Source organism: Natrix helvetica, assembly GCF_964273705.1.
Source record: "Natrix helvetica genome assembly, chromosome: 3".
NCBI classification, from domain to species: Eukaryota; Metazoa; Chordata; class Lepidosauria; order Squamata; family Natricidae; genus Natrix; species Natrix helvetica.
The window spans coordinates 175304017-175326869 of NC_138549.1; the positions used below are offsets into that span (position 1 = coordinate 175304017).

The 22853-nt window shown below is 48.6% G+C and overlaps 1 protein-coding gene across 1 annotated transcript; it reads left to right on the plus strand.

The window, feature by feature from the left end:
• The first annotated feature begins 279 nt into the window (after window positions 1-279).
• PSMF1 (proteasome inhibitor subunit 1) lies at window positions 280-22830 on the plus strand. Its single transcript, XM_081949797.1, has 7 exons — window positions 280-509; window positions 6695-6847; window positions 8074-8156; window positions 12184-12381; window positions 14368-14421; window positions 15614-15772; window positions 21768-22830. The coding sequence occupies exons 1-7, from the start codon at window positions 381-383 to the stop codon at window positions 21817-21819; spliced, it is 828 nt and encodes a 275-aa protein (XP_081805923.1). The 5' UTR covers window positions 280-380; the 3' UTR covers window positions 21820-22830.
• The last annotated feature ends 23 nt before the right edge of the window (window positions 22831-22853 follow it).

Here is a 22853-nt window from a genome sequence, read left to right on the forward strand (position 1 = left end):
TCTACTCCACACCCCCTACTCCCTTCTAACACTGATGAGGTTCCCTAGTCGGGTCACCAAACGTCTGCAAGAAAACCACCCGGCTCAGAGAGCACCAAGGAACCCGCTCCCCCCGCCCCCCAGTTGAAGCCGAGCTCCAAATACCCTCTTTCACGACTCCCCAGGACTGCAACCCCCAGCCCATCCTCCCCGGCCGGGCTGCGGAGGATGGGCTCTGCTGCAGCCCCGGTGGGAGGAGGGAGCAGGGGAGCAGCCCAGCGGATCGCTCCCGCGGCGGGAGGCGGAGCCGGGCGGCCGCTTTCGCTTTCCCGGGCCTGGGGAGGCGGTTCCCTGGTCCTTCCCCCAGCGCTTCTCTTACAGGAGCCGGCGGAGGAGGCACCATGGCCGGCTTGGAGCTGCTCTACAACTCGGTGGCGCCCGAACTGGGCTGCGGGCAGGACGCCTTGCTCTGCTTCGTCCACTGGAAGCTCATCACCCGCGACTACCGCTGTCTCGGCACCGGGGACCAGGTAAGACCCTCCGCCCAGACCACCCACGCACCTCCGGCAGGGCCCAGAACCCTCGGGGCGGCGCGCAAGGCCGCAAAAGCGAAGGGGGCTCGCGGGCGCCCGGTTGCAACTCTGCAGTCGGGATCCAGGCCCCGATTGGCAAAAGCGGCCCTTGGTCGTTGCACGCCCCCCCCCCCCACCCACCCCCACCCTTCCCCTGCTTTCCGGGGGGGGGGGAAGGCAAGTGGGGAGGGGGAGACTGGATGGGGTGGAAAGTTTTGGGGAAGGGCTGGAATATGGAGTGCATTATTTTGGAAATGATTCTTGTTTTGGAAATGATTGTTATTGTTGTTGCTGTTATTGTTGTTGTTGTTATTCTGTGAATCTTTGGTGAGATTCACAGCCTTTGGGGCTGGTTGGTAGCTCAACAGCTCGAGTCCTAACCAAGAACCTAGGAACTGTTAAGGTAACCTCGGAGGGATATAAGTTGTTCCAAGTAGGGTGGTTTTTTTTTTGTTTATTATTATCATTATCTCTTTTATTCATTAAACATGAAACTCAGCCAACTGAACATTCAAAAATGCATCACAAATGCCAGTGACTGGTGCTAATGGTTGATACGGTTTGCTGCCAGCCTCCTAGGTATCAACCAAGGACCTTCTTAAAATATAAGATGTTCCGAGTAGCGTCATTTTTTGCAGTTCCGCTGGTGTTATTATTATTATCTGAAGGCCCAACAGACGAAACAAGAATACAGAAAAGATGTGATAAAATCAAGAATGGAGAGTTGGCAGAACAAAGCTGATTATTATTATTATTATTATTATTATTATTATTATTATTATTATTATTATTATTATTATTATTATTATTTAAATTTAAATTTAAATTTAAATTTACCTGACTTGAACATTCTGACTCTACAAAAAACCTCCCTACTTGGAACAGCTTATATCCTCCGACGTTACCTTAACAGTTCCTAGGTCCTTGGTGAGGACTCAAGCTACCAACCAGCCCCAAAGGCTGTGAATCTCACCAAAGATTAACCACATAATAACAATAACAATAACAACAACAGTTCCTAGGTCCTTGGTTAGGACTCGAGCTGTTGAGCTACCAACCAGCCCCAAAGGCTGTGAATCTCACCTATCTTATTATTAACCAGTAATAATAATAATACATTTTTGAATGTTCAGTTGACTGAGTTTCATGTTTAATGAATAAAGTATAACCACCACAACAACAACAAATAAGAAGATACTTGGTTGATACCTAAGACGCTGTCAGCAACCCCTATCAAGCATTAGCACCAGTCAAGTTGTGACACATCTTTAAATGTTCAGTTGACGGAGTTTCATGTTTAATGAATAAGAGAAAATAACAACAACAATAATAACAATAACAATCAGAATTCATGGCTTCCTTTGTAATGAGTTTTCTTTTTTTTTTATTTGTGAAATTATGAGATTGATTTGTAGTTTATTAATAAGTGCATTCATCTACCTGGCATCCAGGGATTGCCCTATGGGGAGAATTGGGCAGCGTGTGAATAGAATAGAATAGAATAGAATATGGAATGAATAGAGAATAGAATAGATTAGAATACAATGGAATATGGAATGAATAGAGAATAGAATGGTGGAATGGAATAGAATATGGAATGAATAGAGAATAGAATAGAACAGAACAGAATAGAATAAAATAGAATAGAATTATTGGCTAAGCGTGATTGGACACACAAGGAATTTGTCTTTGGTGCAGATGCTCTCAGTGTACATAAAAAGACAAGATACATTCATCAAGAATCATAAGGTACAACACTTAACGATCGTCATAGGGTATAAATAAGCAATCAGGAAACAATCAATACCAATATAAATCGTAAGGATACAAGCAACAAAGTTAGAGTCCTGCAGTCATAAGTGCATAAGATTAATCAATTAATCCGTCAATCAATCCAGTTCCCAAGACTTAAGTCTTCAGAGGATAGATAAAGGTAAAGGGACCCAAACTGCTCAGGAACTCAAAAAACTCTTGAGTTGCTGTTTCTCAAGGGTGGCACCTTTAAGAGGGCCGGACTCCAGCTCCCAGAATGCATTGCGGGCTGTGGGACGCTGGGAGTTGAAGTCCTACACCTAGTGGCCAAAGTTGGAAATCCCTGATTCTAAAAAAAGGGTTTTCCATCGTGTGACAAAAGATATTTTAAAGTGACAAGAGCGTGAAATATAAAAACAGCAGCCCGGTCTACCATATATATATACATAAAATATATATAAACATTGCACAAAAGTGCCATTTCCCAAATGGCAAACCACCTGAAAGAAAATCATATTTACAGCATATATGCAGAAAATTCCATAACAAGGGAGCGGTTCTATTTTTGGAGAGCAGGGACCCCAGATTTTTAGGGGTCACCATAAGGGAGGACTGCCTTGATTTCTTATGGGGGACAAAAACTTTAAGCCACGTTTCTCTGTGTGCTGTTAATCAGAAATAGAGCTGGAAGGGACCTTGGAGGTCTTCTAGTCTAGCCCTGCTCAAGCAGGAGGCCCTTATGGAATTACAGAATAACAGAGTCGGAAGGGACCTTGCAGGTCTTCTAGTCCAACCCTCTGCTCAAGCAGGAGACCCTTACAGAATAACAGAGTTGGAAGGGACCTTGGAGGTCTTCTAGTCCAGCCCCCTGCTCAAGCAGGAGGCCTTTACAGAATTACAGAATAACAAGAGTTGGAAGGGACCTTAGAGGTCTTCTAGTCCAACCCTCTGCTCAAGCAAGAAACCCTTACAGAATTACAGAATAACAGAATTGGAAAGGACCATGGAGGTCTTCTAGTCTAGCCCCCTGCTCAAGCAGGAGACCCATACAGAATTAGAGAATAACTGAGTTGGAAGGGGCCTTGGAGGTCTTCTAGTCCAACCCTCTGCTCAAGCAAGAGACCGTTACAGAATTCCAGAATAACAGAATTGGAAGGGACCATGGAGGTCTTCTAGTCTAGCCCCCTGCTCAAGCAGGAGACCCATACAGAATTAGAGAATAACTGAGTTGGAAGGGGCCTTGGAGGTCTTCTAGTCCAACCCTCTGCTCAAGCAAGAGACCCTTACAGAATTACAGAATAACAGAGTTGGAAGGGACCTTGGAGGTCTAGTCCAGCCCCCTGCTCAAGCAGGAGACCCTATATCCATTACAGACAAATGACTGCCCAGTCATTTCTTAAAAACCTCCACTGACAACTTCTGGTGGCAAGCAGTTCCACTGGTTAATTGCCTTCCCTGTCAGGAAGTTTCTCCTTAGTTCCAGGTTGCTTCTCCTTGATTCGTTTCCATCCGTTGTTTCTTGTCCTGCCTTCTTCAGGTGCTTTGGAAAATAAGTTTACCCCCTCCTTTTTGGGGCAGCCCCTCAAATATTGGAATGCTGCTATCATGTCCCATTCCCCCCCCCCCCTTAGTTCTTCTTTTCTTTAGACTGGCCAAATCGAAATATTGCAACCGTTCTTAATACAGAAAAGGGAGAGATTCAACTTAGAAATAGGGGGAAAATTTCCAATTAACCAGTGGAACAGCTTGCCACCAGAAGTTGAGATTTTCCAGAAGAGATCGGAGAACCATTTGTCTGAAATGGGATAGGAGCTCCTGCTTGAGCAGGGGGCTGGACTAGATGACGTCCAAGGTCCCTTCCAAGTCTGCTATTCTATTCTATCCAATGCTTTAGTCTTAAAAATTGACAGAATTCTGCGCAGACCAGCCTACGCTTCAGGAATCCCATGGAGACTTTTGGGGGGCAAAAGAAAAAACGGGTTTGAAAGAAAAACCTTTGCAGCAGCCTGAGAAAATTAAGGGGACCCCTTGCTTCTTCTGTGGGGCACCGGGGAGGGGGGGAGCGGAAGCTGGAGGTGTTTGAGTGGTAGCTTGGAGGTCTAACGGAGGCGAGGTGAGTCTGCCCCAGCAGTCTTCGAGGCTGGCCAGGCGCCCAAAATCACCAACGCGAACCGTTTGCTCACAAGGCTACATTTTGAGCGCTGCAATACGCCTCTTGGGTTGCTTTTATTTATTTGTTTGCTTGTTTTGTCAAGTGAGGATGGGACCTTGGAGGTCTTCTAGTCCAACCCCCTGCCTAGGCAGGAAACCCTATACCGTTTCAGACAGATGGCTATCCAACATCTTCTTAAAGACTTCCAGTGTTGGGGCATTCACAACTTCTGGAGGCAACTTCTGTTCCACTGGTTAATTGTTCTGACTGTCAGGAAATTTCTCCTCAGTTCTAAGTTGCTTCTCTCCTTAATTAGTTTCCACCCATTGCTTCTTTTTTCTACCCTCGGGTGCCTTGGAGAATAGTTTGACTCCCTCTTCTTTGTGGCAACCCCTAAGATATTGGAAGACTGCTATCATGTCTCCCCTAGTCCTTCTTTCTCTTAAACCAGGGGTGTCCAAACTTGGGAATTTTAAGACTTGTCGACTTCAACTCCCAGAATTCCCCAGCCAGCTGGGGAATTCTGGGAGTTGAAGTCCACAAGTCTTAAAGTTCCCAAGTTTGGACACCCCTGGCTTAAGCTAAACATACCCAGTTCCTGCAATACAGGAAAGGGATACCAATAAATGGGAACAGTAGGACAGGGACGGAAGGCAAGCTGGTGCGCTTATGCGCCCCCCGTCTACGGACCTCTTAGGAATGGGGTGAGGGTCAACAGTAGATTGGGAAGATATAGCTAGTCCTTGATTTAGGACCGCAATTGAACCCCAATTGCGGCTAAGGAAGACATTTCTTAAGTGAGTTTTGCTCCATTTTACGACTTTTCTTGCCGTAGGTGTTAAGTCAGGGGTGTCCAAACTTGGGAACTTTAAGACTTGTGGACTTCAACTCCCAGAATTCCCCAGCCAGCTATGCTGGCTGGGGAATTCTGGGAGTTGACGTCCACAAGTCTTAAAGTTCCCAATTTTGGACACCCCTGTGTTAAGTGAATCGCTGCTGCTGCTAAGTTAGTCACACTGTCGTTAAGTGAATCTGGCTTCCCTCCCGTTGGCTTGTCTTGCCAGAAGGTCGCGAAAGGGGATCCCAGGATACTGCGACCGTTGTAAATAGGAACCGGTTCCCAATTATCTGAATTTGGATCAGGATGCTGCAAAGGTCATAAGTGTGGGAAGTGGTCATAAGTCGCTTTTTTCCGGGCTGTTGTGATTTTGAACGGCCATTAAACGAAGTTTTGCAAGTCAAGGACTGCCTGTCTGTAGGAATTCAGTGCAGAAATTAAAGATGAAATAGAAAAAAGTGGACATTTAAACTCGGAGCTCTGTATATTATTTTAGTAATGTTATGTCATGCTATGATATGATATGATATAATAATATTATTGTATTGTATTACATTATATTGTATTATATTATATTTATTATATGTATTATATATATTATATATATTATATTTATTATATTATATTTATTATATTATATTCCCCAAAATCATTCTCTTCCTCCTCCTGTTCCTCTCCTCTCCTCTTCCCCTTTTCCTTGTATTCCACTCCACAAATTCCACTCCCTTCTATCCCTGATGACATTACCTAGTTGGGTCATGAAACGTCCCCAAGAAAAAAACGAAGCTCAGAGAGCACAAAGGACCCCACAGTTCTCCTCCTCCTCCTCCTCCTCCTCCTCCTCCTCCTCCTCCTCCTCCTCCTCCTCCTCCTCCTCCTCTTCCTCCTCCTCCTCCTCTCAGCAAATTCCACTCCCTTCTATCCCTGATGACGTTACCTACTTGAGTCATGAAACGTCCCCAAGAAAAAAACGAAGCTCAGAGAGCACAAAGGACCCCACAGTTCTCCTCCTCCTCCTCCTCCTCCTCCTCCTCCTCCTCCTCCTCCTCCTCCTCCTCCTCCTCCTCCTCCTCTTCCTCCTCCTCCTCCTCTCAGCAAATTCCACTCCCTTCTATCCCTGATGACGTTACCTACTTGGGTCATGAAACGTCCCCAAGAAAAAAACGAAGCTCAGAGAGCACAAAGGACCCCACAGTTCTCCTCTTCTTCCTCCTCCTCCTCCTCCTCCTCCTCCTCCTCCTCCTCCTCCTCCTCCTCCTCCTCTCAGCAAATTCCACTCCCTTCTATCCCTGATGGTGTTACCTAGTTGAGTCATGAAACGTCCCCAGGAAAGCAGCCTAGGTCCGAGAGCACCAGGGACCCCACATTTAACTGTACCCCCTTCCTGGTTTCATCCCACAGGCGGCCGCCAACGAGAGGAAGTCGGAAATGCTTCCTGCAGGCTGGAATGCAGACAAGGAACTCTACACTCTGCGCTACCGACTGAAGGACGATTCCCACGACCTGCTGGTGAAGGCCATCTTGGTGGACCACAGCATCATCCTCAACGTCATGGTAAGCTGCTTTTGGGGGGCCACTGATTTGGACTCCCCTAAAGGAGAAGGAACCTTTGTACTTAACGCTTCCCCCGAAGGATGGAGATGTAAACCCAGAGCAGTCAGAGTCTTAAGGACTGCTCATTGCCTGCCTTAAAGGTTATGGTCTCTTTTGAACCCAGAGCAGAAGCCGGGAGGGGGTGAGTGATAGGTCTGGGAGTACCTCCCCCCCCCCCGGGGGGGGGGGCTTGGTCACTCCATGGTTCTTGCAAAGCCCAGCAAGCATTTTGGGTTCGAGAGAGACCAATGTCTAGCCCAGTGTACCTAAACCTTGACAACTTTAAAAATAATAAATAAAATAAATAACAGATTAACAGATGACCTTGAAGGTCATCTAGTCCAACCCCCCACCCAAACAGGAGACCTTACCCCATTTGACTGATGGCAGTCCAGTCTCTTCTTGAAAGCCTCCAGGGATGAAGCTCCCACAACTTCCCCACTGTTCCATGGGTTGATGGTTCTAACTATCAGGAAATTTCTTCTTATTTCTGGATTGAATTTCTCCTGGAACAATTTCCATCCATTCTTCCTTCTCTGGCCTTCGGCAGCTTTGGAGGATAGCTTGACCCCCTTCCTCCTCTCTGGGGCAGCCCCTCCAATATTGGAAGATGCTCTCCTGTCTCCCCTGGTCCTTCTCTTCCCTAGACTAGCCAGGCCCAGTTCCTGCAACCGTCCATCGTATGTTTGAGTCTCCAGTCCGTCCCCTCATTATCTTGGTTGATTAAGAAAAAGGAAAACAAGAAAGACTTTTGGGGAAAGCACTTTTAGGACTTCCTACAGAGGGATGCGGTGGCTTGTCAATCAGAAAGGTCGGCAGTTTCGGGGTTCGAATCCCTAGCGCCCTGCATAACGGAGTGAGCTCCCGTTACTTGTCCCAGCTTCTGCCAACCTAGCAGTTGGAAAGCATGTAAAAAATGCAAGTAGAAAAATAGGAACCACCTTTGGTGGGAAGGTAACAACGTTCCATGCACCTTCGGCATTGAGTCATGCCGGCCACATGACCACGGAGACGTCTTCGGACAGCGCTGGCTCTTTGGCTTTGAAACGGAGATGAGCACCGCCCCCTAGAGTCGGGAACGACTGGCACATATGGGCGAGGGGAATCTTTACCTTTATCTGGTGGAGGGCACCAGATAAAGGTTCAGCTTCCTCCTTCACTGTTTTTTTCCGCCTTTCTCCATCCAGGATCCCAAAACGCAGAAAGTGGCAGATCTGACATTGAAAATAACCGACTTCGTTGACTCAGAACATCTGGAAGATTTTGACAAGTAATCAAAGTTCTTTTGACATATTTAAGGAGGGGTTGCAAAAAGTGTTGGGTTGCCATAGAACGGGGGCCACTCGCACCCAGCCTCATGGGTTGCTGGGATCTGCACAGCGCAAGCATCGAATTTATTAATTGTTTATGTATTGGTCGATATCCCATCCTTTTATTATTTTTATAAATGATTCAAAAGCAGCGAACATACTTAGTAATCCTTTCTCCTCCTATTTTCTCTGCAACAACAACAGCCAGCTGGCTGGGGAATTCTGGGAGTTGAAGTCCACAAGTCTTAAAGTTCCCAAGTTTGGACACCCCTGGGCTAAGGGACCGAATGATTGGTTCAAAGTCACCCACCTGGCTTTCATTCCTAAAGTGGGACTAGAACTCCCTGTCTCCTGGTGATTGATCCAAAGTCACCCAGATGGCTTTCATGTTTATGTCAGGACTAGAACTCCCTGTCTCCTGGTGATCGGTCCAAAGTCACCCAGATGGCTTTCATGTTTATGTCAGGACTAGAACTCCCTGTCTCCTGGTGATCGGTCCAAAGTCACCCAGATGGCTTTCATGTTTATGTCAGGACTAGAACTCCCTGTCTCCTGGTGATCGGTCCAAAGTCACCCAGATGGCTTTCATGTTTATGTCAGGACTAGAACTCCCTGTCTCCTGGTGATTGGTCCAGAGTCACCCAGATGGCTTTCATGTTTATGTCAGGACTAGAACTCCCTGTCTCCTGGTGATCAGTCCAAAGTCACCCAGATGGCTTTCATGTTTATGTCAGGACTAGAACTCTCTGTCTCCTGGTGATCGGTCCAAAGTCACCCAGATGGCTTTCATGTTTATGTCAGGACTAGAACTCACCGTCTCCTGGTGATCGGTCCAAAGTCACCCAGATGGCTTTCATGTTTATGTCAGGACTAGAACTCCCTGTCTCCTGGTGATTGGTCCAGAGTCACCCAGATGGCTTTCATGTTTATGTCAGGACTAGAACTCCCTGTCTCCTGGTGATCGGTCCAAAGTCACCCAACTGGCTTTCATGTTTATGTCAGGATTAGAACTCCCTGTCTCCTGGTGATTGGTCCAAAGTCACCCAGATGGCTTTCATGTTTATGTCAGGACTAGAACTCCCTGTCTCCTGGTGATCGGTCCAGAGTCACCCAGATGGCTTTCATGTTTATGTCAGGACTAGAACTCCCTGTCTCCTAGTGATCGGTCCAAAGTCACCCAGATGGCTTTCATGTTTATGTCAGGACTAGAACTCACCGTCTCCTGGTGATCGGTCCAAAGTCACCCAGATGGCTTTCATGTTTATGTCAGGACTAGAACTCCCTGTCTCCTGGTGATTGGTCCAGAGTCACCCAGATGGCTTTCATGTTTATGTCAGGACTAGAACTCCCTGTCTCCTGGTGATCGGTCCAGAGTCACCCAGATGGCTTTCATGTTTATGTCAGGACTAGAACTCCCTGTCTCCTGGTGATCGGTCCAAAGTCACCCAACTGGCTTTCATGTTTATGTCAGGATTAGAACTCCCTGTCTCCTGGTGATCGGTCCAGAGTCACCCAGATGGCTTTCATGTTTATGTCAGGATTAGAACTCCCTGTCTCCTGGTGATCGGTCCAAAGTCACCCAACTGGCTTTCATGTTTATGTCAGGACTAGAACTCCCTGTCTCCTGGTGATTGGTCCAGAGTCACCCAGATGGCTTTCATGTTTTTGTCAGGACTAGAACTCCCTGTCTCCTGGTGATCGGTCCAAAGTCACCCAACTGGCTTTCATGTTTATGTCAGGACTAGAACTCCCTGTCTCCTGGTGATCGGTCCATAGTCACCCAAATGGTTTTCATGTTTATGTTAGGACTAGAACTCCCTGTCTCCTGGTGATCGGTCCAAAGTCACCCAACTGGCTTTCATGTTTATGTCAGGATTAGAACTCCCTGTCTCCTGGTGATCGGTCCAAAGTCACCCAGATGGCTTTCATGTTTATGTCAGGACTAGAACTCCCTGTCTCCTGGTGATCGGTCCAGAGTCACCCAGATGGCTTTCATGTTTATGTCAGGACTAGAACTCCCTGTCTCCTAGTGATCGGTCCAAAGTCACCCAGATGGCTTTCATGTTTATGTCAGGACTAGAACTCACCGTCTCCTGGTGATCGGTCCAAAGTCACCCAGATGGCTTTCATGTTTATGTCAGGACTAGAACTCCCTGTCTCCTGGTGATTGGTCCAGAGTCACCCAGATGGCTTTCATGTTTATGTCAGGACTAGAACTCCCTGTCTCCTGGTGATCGGTCCAAAGTCACCCAACTGGCTTTCATGTTTATGTCAGGATTAGAACTCCCTGTCTCCTGGTGATCGGTCCAGAGTCACCCAGATGGCTTTCATGTTTATGTCAGGATTAGAACTCCCTGTCTCCTGGTGATCGGTCCAAAGTCACCCAACTGGCTTTCATGTTTATGTCAGGACTAGAACTCCCTGTCTCCTGGTGATTGGTCCAGAGTCACCCAGATGGCTTTCATGTTTATGTCAGGACTAGAACTCCCTGTCTCCTGGTGATCGGTCCAAAGTCACCCAACTGGCTTTCATGTTTATGTCAGGATTAGAACTCCCTGTCTCCTGGTGATCGGTCCAGAGTCACCCAGATGGCTTTCATGTTTATGTCAGGATTAGAACTCCCTGTCTCCTGGTGATCGGTCCAAAGTCACCCAACTGGCTTTCATGTTTATGTCAGGACTAGAACTCCCTGTCTCCTGGTGATTGGTCCAGAGTCACCCAGATGGCTTTCATGTTTTTGTCAGGACTAGAACTCCCTGTCTCCTGGTGATCGGTCCAAAGTCACCCAACTGGCTTTCATGTTTATGTCAGGACTAGAACTCCCTGTCTCCTGGTGATCGGTCCATAGTCACCCAAATGGTTTTCATGTTTATGTTAGGACTAGAACTCCCTGTCTCCTGGTGATCGGTCCAAAGTCACCCAACTGGCTTTCATGTTTATGTCAGGACTAGAATTCTCTGTCTCCTGGTGATCGGTCCAAAGTCACCCAACTGGCTTTCATGTTTATGTCAGGACTAGAACTCCCTGTCTCCTGGTGATCGGTCCATAGTCACCCAAATGGCTTTCATGTTTATGTCAGGACTAGAACTCTCTGTCAACCACAATTGAGGCCAAAATTTTCGTTGCTTACTCAGACAATTAAGTCAATTTTGCCCCATTTTACGACCTTTCTTGCCACAGTTGTTAAGTGAATCACTGCCATTGTTCAATTACTAACACCGTCATTAAATGAATCTGGCTTCCCTCCACGGACTTCGCTTGTCAGAAGATAATAATAATAATAATAATAATTTTATTTGATTAGCTGCAACCCTCTCCCGAAGGACTCGGGGCGGCGTACAATCAAAACAAATAAAATACAGATAGAGACAACATACATACATAAGAAACAAAGACATATACAAGTGCATGGAGGAGGTAGACTAATAAGTGAAGACAATTAAAAAACACAATTTAAAATCCCATTAAATAAAATTACCGAATTAAAAAACCCGTCAGGAGCGATATGCAGTTATGGTTGAGCCAGGCCAGCTATTTGGAATAGGTGGGTCTTGAGCTTTATACGGAAGGAGCGGAGATCGCAAAAGGGGATCCTGTGACCAACGTCGTAAATACGAGTCAGTTGCCAAGTATCCGAATTTTGATCATGCAACCATGGGGATGCGGCAACGGTCGTAAACAGTGAAATAAATAATAAATAAATAAATAAATATTTATTTATTTCTTAGCCGCACCCTCTCCCGAAGGACTCGGGGCGGCGTACAACAAAACATAGGAAATAAATATATAGACAAACATACATATACCAAAAACATATACCAAGACATATACAAAACATATGCTAGGAGGAGGCGAACTGGTAGATAAAAACAAACGGTCCTAAGTCACTTTTTCAGTGCCGTCATAACTTTGAACCATCATTAAGTGAATGGTTGTAAGTCGAGGACTATATGTTTCTTGGCGTCCAATGATTCTCTTTTTTTACAGGGTATTTCGGAATGTGGAGGTCTTACAGACCCAGATCGTCCATCACATACTCTCCCCGTTTGAAACCTCGAAGCGGCCACCCAGCACCAAGGAGGAAGAGCCGAAAAGGGAGAGGAACCCCTCACCCCCCAACCCCCCCGACCATGACCCTCTCTGGATCCCACCTCGGCATCCTCACGGCAGCCGGCAACCCAACTGGTGAGTGCCTCGGGCTTTGGTGTGCTGGCCGCGCCTGCTTCGTGAATCTGTGGACCTCACTGAGGACTAGAATGATGGTGTTGTGGCCTGCCAACAGAGCAGGCAGTAGATTTGGACAGTGAGGAGGTTGGGGAAGAACATGGGCCAGTCCTGGAGTCTGGGGAAGGCTCTGACGAGGGCTCTGTGTCGGAGGCAGAGAGTGGGCCAGAGCCGTCTGACAGTTATCAGCTGCCTTCGGAGTCAGACATCAGTGGGGCAGAAGAACAGCTGGAGCCTGTTCCCAGTGTGCGCATGTGCAGAGTTGCCAGACGAAGGGAACAGCTAAAGAACAGGGGTCAACTTAGGACTAAAGCCACAGGTGGACGATGAATGGCCCCTCCCAGAGGGAATAAAAGAGGAGCAAAAGGGGAGTGGAGTTTGCAGGAGGCCATTAGTTCGCTTCATTGGTTCGTGATTCTCTGAGGCTCCTTGCCAAGTTTTGCAGATCTCGGCCTGGCAGCTCTCCAAGCCAGAGAAGGTCTGTGACTGTAAATCTTCCCTTGAGAGACTTTGCTGGAGATGAAGGAGCAGAATTCACAGTCAATTAATAAAAGGGGGTTTTGTCGGCGTTTGCTTCATGCTCTTGGGAAGCCTCGGTCAGAACGGATGGAATGCACACTGTGTGCCCAGGAGGGTCCCCATTTCGCCTGTTCTGAGGTTCCGTAGATCCATAGGTGGGTTTCAGCCGGTTCGCACCAGTACGCAAGAACCCGTTCGTGAAATTTAGCTTAACAATGGGAACCTGTTTATCCGGTGGCACAGTACCGGAACGCTCCCTCCCGCCTCCGTCCCCCCCCCTCGCTCGCTCCCCCTGCCCATCCAGTCACCGCTCGCCCTGCCGGTCTGCACCATGCTTTCCCCGCCCTGCCTCTTTCTTTCTCCAAAGGCGTGCAAGAAAGCCCCCCCCCCCATTGCCCGAACGTGTGAAGGAAGGAAGCTGCAGGCTACTTTGCCTCGGCTACGTGATCTCCTTTCGTTCTCTGTCTGCCTTCTTCACTCGTTCGGGCAGCAGAGAACGAAAGGAGGCCGCGTAGACGAGGGCAAATGAGCCTGCAGCCTCCTTCATTCCTTCCTTCCCTCAACGCCCACCAAAGTGCTGACCCCGCTCGGCTGCCGTTGCCGCCGCCACGTCCCCTCTGCGTGCCCGGCCTCCGGCCTGAGTGGTAGCAAGCGATGGCGGCGGTGGCTACTGCTCCTGGGCTAGCTATTGGTCGCGCTGCTCGGTGGGCAGCGCCCTGACTCCCCCGCTAACGCCGCTGCACCACCTCAGCAGCAGCACCTCCCGCCCGCAGAACCGAGGCGGGGAAGAAGATCAAGAGACATGGAGCCACAGACTCCCCCCTTCCTTCCCCCACCCCAGCTCACCTCCTTGGGTAGGACCAGGGTGCGCGCAGGGTGGGTGGAGTTTGCGACCAACTTTAAAGTGAATGGGGGAGTCTGTTTGTGACTAAATGGGACAGAGAACATAGAGGGATGCAAGGGAACATGGAGGTAATCTAGTCCAACCCCTTCCAAAGGCAGGAGTCCTTCCTTCTCTTTGAGACCTGTCAGTGGCAGACATGAGGGAAATGGTGTGTGTGTGTGTGTATGAGAGAAAGAGAGAGAAAGAAAGAATGAGAAAGACAGAAAGTTGGAGAGAGAGAGATAAGAATGAAGGAAGGAAGAGAAAGAAAAAAGATAAGTGGGGGAGAGAGACACAAGAAGGAAGGAAGGAAAGAAGAAGCAAAGAGAACTTATGATCACAATTGAGCCCAAAATTTTGGTTGCTAAGCAAGAGCGTTGTTAAGTGAGTTTCACCACATTTTCCAACTTGGCCACGCCCACCCGGTCACATGACCACCGAGCCACTCCCACAAAACAGGCCACACCTACAGAATAGGTTCTAAAAAACCCACCACTGCATAGATCCGTTGTCTGATATTGTAATGAAAATGAGTTCTCTTTCAGGCCAGATCCACTCGATCCGTTCAATATCGGCAGACAAGATCTGGATCCTTTGGGGTAAGTCGATCCCTCATTTCGAGCGTTGCCCTTTTGCGATTCACCCAGTTGTTTCTCAACCTTAGCAATTTTTAAGAGGGGTGGACTTCAATTCCCAGAATGCCCCAAGTGGCTAGAAGCTTCCTTGGACAGATCATCTACCACCCCGTCACTTGTCCAGATCTGAATTTTTAAATTCTATTTATTCGATTTTCATATCTCACCTTTATTGCTTCATAGATCACTCAAGACGGTGAACATACCTAATACACTTTTCCTTTGTCCTGTTTTTCCCACAACAACCTTGTAAGGTGGGGTAGGCTGGAGAGAATGATTGACCCAAAGTCACCTAGATGTCAGGGTCCCAAATAGCGTCCAAAAATAAATCAGAGTCCGAGTCAAAAGATTCTTCAAAGTTCCAATTGATGAAGAGAGCCATGTTGGCATATCTGGGAAAACCTGAATCTGAAAGCTTCCCGGTTTCCCCCACCCAGTTGAAAGTTCAAGATCTTGGCCCCACACCCACAAGTCCATCCCATGGTCCAATCTCCCACTGCCACGCTGGCTGCTTCCACCCATCCAGCTCTGGTCAGGTGCAGAAGTGCAAAGACAAAGGATGACCTTGGATTTCTAGAAAGAATCTTGTTATGGCTACATCTAACTCCACACAATCCCCCCTCCCGTTTTCCCACCATAGAAAATGCATAGCAGAATAATAGAAAGAGTGGCAGGCCAAAGACCCACAAGAAAAGATGGCTGCAGGCCTGACACGAGATGTTTTTCATGTCTAAGAAAGGACTAGAACTCCCAGTCTCCCAGTGATTCGCCCAAAGTCACCCAGATGTCTTTTATATCTTAAAACATTACTACAACTCACTGTCTCCTGGCAATTGGCCCAAAGTCACCCAGCTGGGTTTTCCTGCATAAGGCGGGACTAGAATCCCAGTCTCCTGGTGATTGGATCAAAGTCACCCAGTTGGCTATCATGTCCAAGACAGGATTAGAACTCCCGGTGATTGGCCCAAAGTCACCCAGCTGGCTTTCATGTCTCAGACAGGACTAGAACTCCCGTCTCCCGGCGATTGGCTCAAACTCACCCAGCCGGCTTTTCTGCCTAAGATAGGACTAGAATTCCCAGTCTCCTGGTTTCTAACCCGGTGCATTAACCACTAAAGCAAACTAACTCTAATTCACTCTCGATTCTCTTCCTCAGAGGCCGAGGTGGAGGAATGATCTTTGATCCACTTCGATCAGGATTTCGGAATCCTGTCCTGGACCCTTCTTCCGGGCTCCCCAGCAGACTCCCCCCTGGTTCCGTTCCTCCAGGGGCCCGGTTTGACCCGTTTGGACCCCCGGGGACCAGCCGGCCCGGGTAAGTATGGCGGAAATTCTCTCGCATTGAATTGCTGAAAAGTGGAATGTTCAAAATGTGTTCCTTTTGCATTTGTTGAGAAATTACAACACATTGACGTTAAACTTAAAACAGTCACTAAACGAGTAGTCCATCGTAACTTGAAAAGGTCACTAACCAGTCGGTCGTAAGTCGAGGAGTACCTAATCTAAATTTTATCTTAAATTTAGGAATGTGCCCATGGGGATTGTGATGACCCGGGGCGTGGCACGAAAGCAACACAACCAGAATGTCAGGGTTCCAAATAGCATCCAAAGTTAAATCAGAATCCAAGGCAAAGTTATTGCTCAAAGTTCCAATGTATTAAGAGAGCCATGTTGGCACATCTGGGAAAACCCGAATCTGAAGGCTTCCCGGTTTCCCCCACCCAGTTGAAAGTTCAAGATCTTGGCCCCACACCCACAAGCCCATCACACGGTCCAATCTTCCCCTGCCATGCTGTCAGTTCCACCCATCCAGTTCCGGTCAGGTGCAGAGGTGCAGAGACAAACGATGACCTTGGCTTTCTAGAAAGAATTTTGTTATGGCTACATATCATCTAACTCTGTACAATCCCCCCCCCCCCCCCCGTTTTCCCACCATAGAAAATGCATAGCAGAATAATAGAAATTGTGGCAATCCAAAGAGCCTCAAAGAAAAGATGGCTGCAGGCCTGACACAGAGAACAGATGTAACTCCCCTTTATTGCTCCAACTGTACCCCCAAACATTCCCACATTCACTACAAGTCCTGGAGCAAAGCTCTCACACAAACCTTCAGAAGCCTCTGGCTACAAGTAGTCCAATAAACCAGGTTAATCTAACAGTAACCAGGGAAAGAAGTTCAGCGAATCAGGCAAACTGGCAAGACAGAGAACAGCAATCTTCAGGCATCGGCAAGTGCACACGAGGCTCCCCCAATTCAACCCTTGTTCCCAACAAATCCCCCCCCCCACTGGCACCTCCTTACATCTCAGTCCCCAGGTGTGCCTTGTGAAAAGGGGGCAGAGCACTCTCCTTCCCCTTAGTTGGCTCAGTCTGCGTCGTTCTCACCTTCTCTCTTCCCTCCATGCTCTCGGATCAGGAGGCGGTGGTCCTTGCTCTTTGCCTGAGCTCTCCCTGTCTGCAGGGCTCACTTGACTCTGCCCTTCCCCAGTTGCCCCCGAGGCCAGTGGAGCCGGCCTCCTTACAACAGTTCATTTAGTGACCGTTCAAAGATACAACGGCACTGAAAAAAAGTGACTTACGGCCGTTTTTCACACTTAGCGACCGTTGCAGCCTCCCTGTGGTCGCGTGATCAAAATCCAGCCGCTTGGCAACTGACTCATCTTTATGACGGTCCCAGCGACCCGGGGTCACGTGATCCCCTTTTGCGACCTTCGGACAAGCCAAGTCAGTTGGGAAGCCTTATTCGCTTAACGACCTTGTGACCAACTTTACCGTGGCAGCGATTCACTCAACAACCGTGGCAAGGAACGTTGTAAAATGGGGCAGACCTCATTTAACAACTGTCTTGTTTAACAACAGATATTCTGGCCTCAGTTATGTCCGTACGCCGAAAGCTGCCTGCATTAACATTTTACCGTAATTTACGTGCATAATTTGTGCCACTGTTTAATCTTAGCCTTGGTTTAATTTTGATTGATTCTGTTAGTTTTGAGGCTTAGCATTTTTCAATGTAGCTCATCCAGATGGCCTGAGATTAGCTGCATAACTGAGTTAAGCATCTTACGTAAACATAACTGCCGGATTTTATTCTAGGATTATGTCTTTATCTGACAGCATTTCCCTCCTGCCCCCATCATCTATCTCTATGCTAAACCATCAATAAAAAAAACAACCCACCCCAAAACTTCCTTAAACCATATTGACGTCCATAATCCACTTGGCGTTCGCAAGGACTGGGAAAAATAAATTCATAAAGACCCAGAAAATCCTGACCATACAAAGGTCCTTGTATATTCAAAAAATCTATCGAAAAGTGATAGAAAAGAGGCAGAAGAAAAGATATAATACATATAAAAAGAAAAAAAAAAGGAATCTAAGAACGTGGGATAAAAGGACATCCAGAAAATTGATGAAAAGCAAAACTTTAAAGAGAGTAAGAAATGAACTAAGAGAAAATGGTTAGAAAAGGAGGAAGGGAAAGAAGAAGGGATATATTCGTAGAATAAAACGAAATATGTTAATGCGTAGCCACTTAAGATGTGAGGAAATTATATTAACATTATTAATTGTGGATAGCTAATTAAGTAAAATGCTTATATAAAAATTGAATTTGAGGATATCTGCTATCTATACAAAATAGAATAACAGATAGGAAAATGAAATGATAAATTTGGTTTACTGCTGAAGGGGCAAAGAATGATCTTACATTACAATACAATACAATACAATACAATAGCAGAGTTGGAAGGGACCTTGGAGGTCTTCTAGTCCAACCCCCTGCCTAGGCAGGAAGCCCTATACCGTTTCAGACAGATGGCTATCCAACATCTTCTTAAAGACTTCCAGTGTTGGGGCATTCACAACTTCTGGAGGCAACTTCTGTTCCACTGATTCATTGTTCTAACGGTCAGGAAGTTTCTCCTCCGTTCTAAGTTGCTTCTCTCCTTGATTAGTTTCCACCCATTGCTTGAGTGACTGTGCGTAAGGCATCCCGGTCCAATAGGGGGCGCAATTGGCGCACCAGGCGAACCTGGTGGAACGCCCCCCTTGCCACGGCTGTCACATGATCATCCATGGACAGCCGGGCATCCAGGAGGACGCCCAAATTGCGCGCCCGCTCCACGGGGGCCAGTTGTACGCCCCCAATGGCCAGAGATGGAATTAACTGGTTGAACCGGGGGGCCGGAACCCACAGCCACTCCGTCTTGGAAGGGTTGAGCTTGAGTCGGTTGTCATCCATCCAGATCCGTACGGCTTCCACACACCGGGACATCACTTCGACGGCCTCGTTGGGGTGGTTCGGGGTGGAAATGTACAGCTGAGTATCATCAGCGTACAGATGATATCCCACCCCGAAACCACGAATGATCTCGCCCAGCGGCTTCATGTATGTGTTGAACAGGAGTGGCGAGAGGACCGACCCCTGTGGCACCCCACAAGTAAGGGGGCTTAGGGTCGACCTCTGCTCCCCTGCCAACACACGTTGCATCCGGTCGGAAAGGTAGGAGCCGAACCACCGCAAAACGGTGCCCCGAACCCCCAACCCCTCCAGTCGGTGCAACAGGATACCATGGTCGATGGTATCAAAAGCCGCCGAGAGGTCTAATAGGACCAGGATAGAGGAACAACCCCTATCTCTGGCCCTCCAGAGATCATCCACCAATGCGACCAAGGCCGTCTCCGTGCTGTGCCCGGGGCGAAAGCTGGACTGGCGCGGGTCTAGATAATCATTCTCCTCCAGATGTCGTGGGAACTGAGAAGCCACCACACTCTCTACAACCTTCGCCAAAAAGGGAAGGTTGGAGACAGGACGGTAATTGGCCAGCTCCGTAGGGTCCAGGGAAGGCTTCTTGAGCAAGGGCCTCACCACCGCCTCTTTCAAGGCGGCCGGGAGAGACCCCTCGCTCAGCGAGGCGTTCACTAGGTCCAGGAGCCAGTCTCGTGTAACCTCCCAGGATGCCAGTACAAGCCAGGAGGGGCACGGGTCCAATAAACATGTGGTGGGTCGCAGTCGTCCACGCATTCTGTCCAAATCCTCGATGGCAACCAAGTCAAACTCCTCCCAGACTGGTCTCTCAAGACTCGCCGCGGACGTCTCCACTAGACCACTGAAAGGGACCCAATCCTTCCGGATTTGAGCGATTTTATCCTGCAGATATTTCCCAAATTCCTCTGCCCTACCCTGTAAAGGGGCCTCCCGCGGCCTCTGAAACAGGAGGGAGCGGGACACCCGAAACAGGGCGGCAGGGCGGTTCTCTGCGGATGCAATGAGAGCGGCACAATATTGACGTTTGGCCGCTCTCAATGCCACAAGGTACGTCCTTAAATGGGTTCGTACCTGTGTTCGGTCAAATTCGGAACGGGAGGATCTCCAACGACTCTCTAGGCATCTCTTGCGGCGCTTCATCACCCTTAGCTCCTCGGTAAACCAAGGGGCCAGGGTGGATCATTGCCGCCGGAAAGGCTGCAAAGGCGCCACCCGGTTCAAGGCCCCGGTAGTCACATTATTCCACGCAGCCACCAGGTCCTCTACCCGGGGGCGGGTCAGGGTTACAGGTGGTGGCCCAAGCTCCGTCTGGAACCTATCCGGTTCCATCAGGCGCCTGGGGCGGAACCATCTAATGCTTTCCGGTTCCGCCTCCCCGCAGCGGGAGGTAGCACCAGGGAAGTCAAGACGAAGGAGTGAGTGATCTGACCATGACAGAGGGGTGATGGTTAAATCCCCTCCTCCCAGATCACTCAACCACTGGCCAGAGACAAAAACAAGGTCCAGGGTGTGACCTCCCTCATGTGTCGGGCCCTGAATCAATTGAGTCAGGTCCATGGCTGTCATGGAAGCCATGAACTCCCGAACCCCCTCTGATGCTTCTCCCATCGATGGCAGGTTAAAATCCCCCATAACTAAAAGTTTGGGGGTCTCAACCGCCACCGATGAGATCAGCTCAAGGAGTTCAGGCAGGGCCGCTGATGTATAGCGAGGAGCCAGGTATACTATCAGCAGGCCCAACTGTCTCCCAGGGCCCCACTTCACGACAGGGGACTCACACCCGGACGTCTGTGGCACAGTGGACTCCCTCGGCTCTAAATCTTCCCGTATAATCGCTGCTACCCCACCGCCCCTTCCCTGGGCCCGAGGCTGGTGAAATGCTCGATAACCTGGTGGGCACATTTCCACGAGGGGTAAACCTCCCTCATGGCCCAACCAGGTCTCCGTTATTCCTGCGAGGTCCGGCTCCCCCTCCAAAATTAGATCGTAAATGAGGGGGGCCTTATTAACAACGGACCTCGCATTGCATAGCAACAGCCTCAGGCCCTGGGTCTGCAGCTCCTGACCACCTAGTACGCGGGGGTTGGTACAAGCGACCGGGTGTGACCAGTACCCACGGTCTCCCAACCGACTGCGAGTTCTTGATCTGTCCTCGTATCTGCCCCTCCCTACGACCGTTGGAATCAAAGAGCCCTGTATTGGAACGATATCCTCCCCCTCCTCCTCCCTTCCACTCCTTCCGCTTGCGACCACACCTAGTGACCTGGCTCTGTCATCACTCCTGACCTGACCCACCCACCCCCCAATCCCAGAACCCCTACAGATTTTTAAAAAACATTTAACTAAAAAACCCCTAAGTCTCCGCTTCCTCCACCTCTCGGGATTAATAAATCCATAAAACCTCTTTTATTTAGGTTAAAGGGAATTCCTTTCCAGCAAAGTCCCAGCAAACAGTCTTTGACAACTACAGATCTTTTATCAGGCTTGGAGAGCTGCCAGGCCAATATCTTCCAAACTCCACGCTGTAGCAGCAATTCCTTGGCAACAAGTCAGGAACAGATCTTCACCCTCATGAATGGAACTAATGGTCTCCTGCAAACTCCACTCCCCTTTCGCTCCTCTTTATTCCCTACGGGAGGAGCCATTCACCGTCCACCTGTGCCTTTACTCTCGAGTGGGCCCTTAGCTGTTCCCTTCTCCTGGCAGCTCTGCACCTGCACACATCGGGAACAGGCGCCAGCTGTTCTCCTGCCTCACTTATCTCCGATTCTGCTGATAACTCCCAGATGGCTTTGGCCCCCTCTCTGCCTCCGACGCAGAGCCCTCATCAGAGCCTTCCCCAGACTCCAGGACTGGCCTATGTTCCTCCCCATCCTCCTCACTGTCTCAGTCTGCCACACCAGCTCCACTGGCCGCTAGTGGGATACAACAGTCCATATTTTAGCGTAGTTGGTTGTGGAATTCTGGGATTTGAAGTCCACAGCTCTAAAATTAGCCAGGTTTGGAAACTCCTGACATAAAGCTTTCTTCATTCCTCTTTCAGGCCTAATCCCGATCACCTTCGCCCTCCGGACTATGATGATATGTTCATGTGACGGCCGCCAAGATTCCGCATCTCTTTCCCAGCAGACCGACGTCTGATGCTTATCCAGAGGTGGGGCAGAGTTGGCCTGTCCTGCAGCGATTTTCTGTCCCAGCCCGCCTGTTTTGGTCCCACTCCTATAAAACCAAAGAGAAAAGGGCGCACCATTTTTTTCTTTCAGCCTCTGGCCTTTTTCTCTTTCTCCCTCCCAGCATTTTACATACGCTCCATCCGGGACGCCAATTTGACGAGCCACTGTTGTGTGCTCCAAAATCAGCGGTGTTTAAAAGTCTAGAACTCTTTTCAAAAGTGGCGAGCAATGCCAGAATTTCTTGGGAATGTTCTGTCTATATCAGGATGGTTAACCTGGTTTAATCCCAAACCCAATTTGTAATGAAACAGGATAGAGCTACACAAGGGTAGGTCAACCGCCAACATCTTCCTTGTCTCCCGTTTTCAGATCCTTCCGATTTCTCGCGGAAATGAATGGTATGCCCGTACAGGGAGTTTTGTCACATGCCACGCCAAACTTTGGTGGCGATGTGATCCAGCAAAGTGCCCCCCCCCCTTTTCCGTACTTCCAGCCCCCTTAATTCTGCTCCCCGCCCCCTTTCCACAACTTCACGGAGTGTGGAGAAACTGAAACGAGAACTTGGAGGTGCCCAAATACCTGTGGAAAGACCGAGGAAATTTAACAACTAACGGGTGGTATTTGGGCCAAGGCTGCCAGCTGCTGACTGTTGTTTGGTGAGTTGAGGCTTGTTCAAAGACTTAATTTAATGATCAATCTCTGAGCCTACCCCCCTCCCACACACACCCATCTTCAAACACAACACAACCACACATGCCTACATCTCCAAAGCTGGCTCAATTGAACTGGTTTTGCTGGTAGGAGACGCTGCCACCTTGGTGCCCAATTCCACCTGGAAAGACTTCCTGTCACCCCGGTGTCTCCATTACAGGTTGCAATTAATCGTTGCCTTAACAAAAAAAAAATACACAATAAAATGAACAATGAACCTCGGTCTGCAGTCTCTCAAAACAAAT

Bases quoted from the DNA above. Each gene is read 5' to 3' on its own strand.
- PSMF1 (XM_081949797.1), top strand. From the start codon at position 381: ATGGCCGGCTTGGAGCTGCTCTACAACTCGGTGGCGCCCGAACTGGGC. The intron at 8,157-12,183 runs GTAATCAAAGTT...CTTTTTTTACAG, and splicing joins CATCTGGAAGATTTTGACAA to GGTATTTCGGAATGTGGAGG. The intron at 15,773-21,767 runs GTAAGTATGGCG...TTCCTCTTTCAG, and splicing joins CCGGGGACCAGCCGGCCCGG to GCCTAATCCCGATCACCTTC.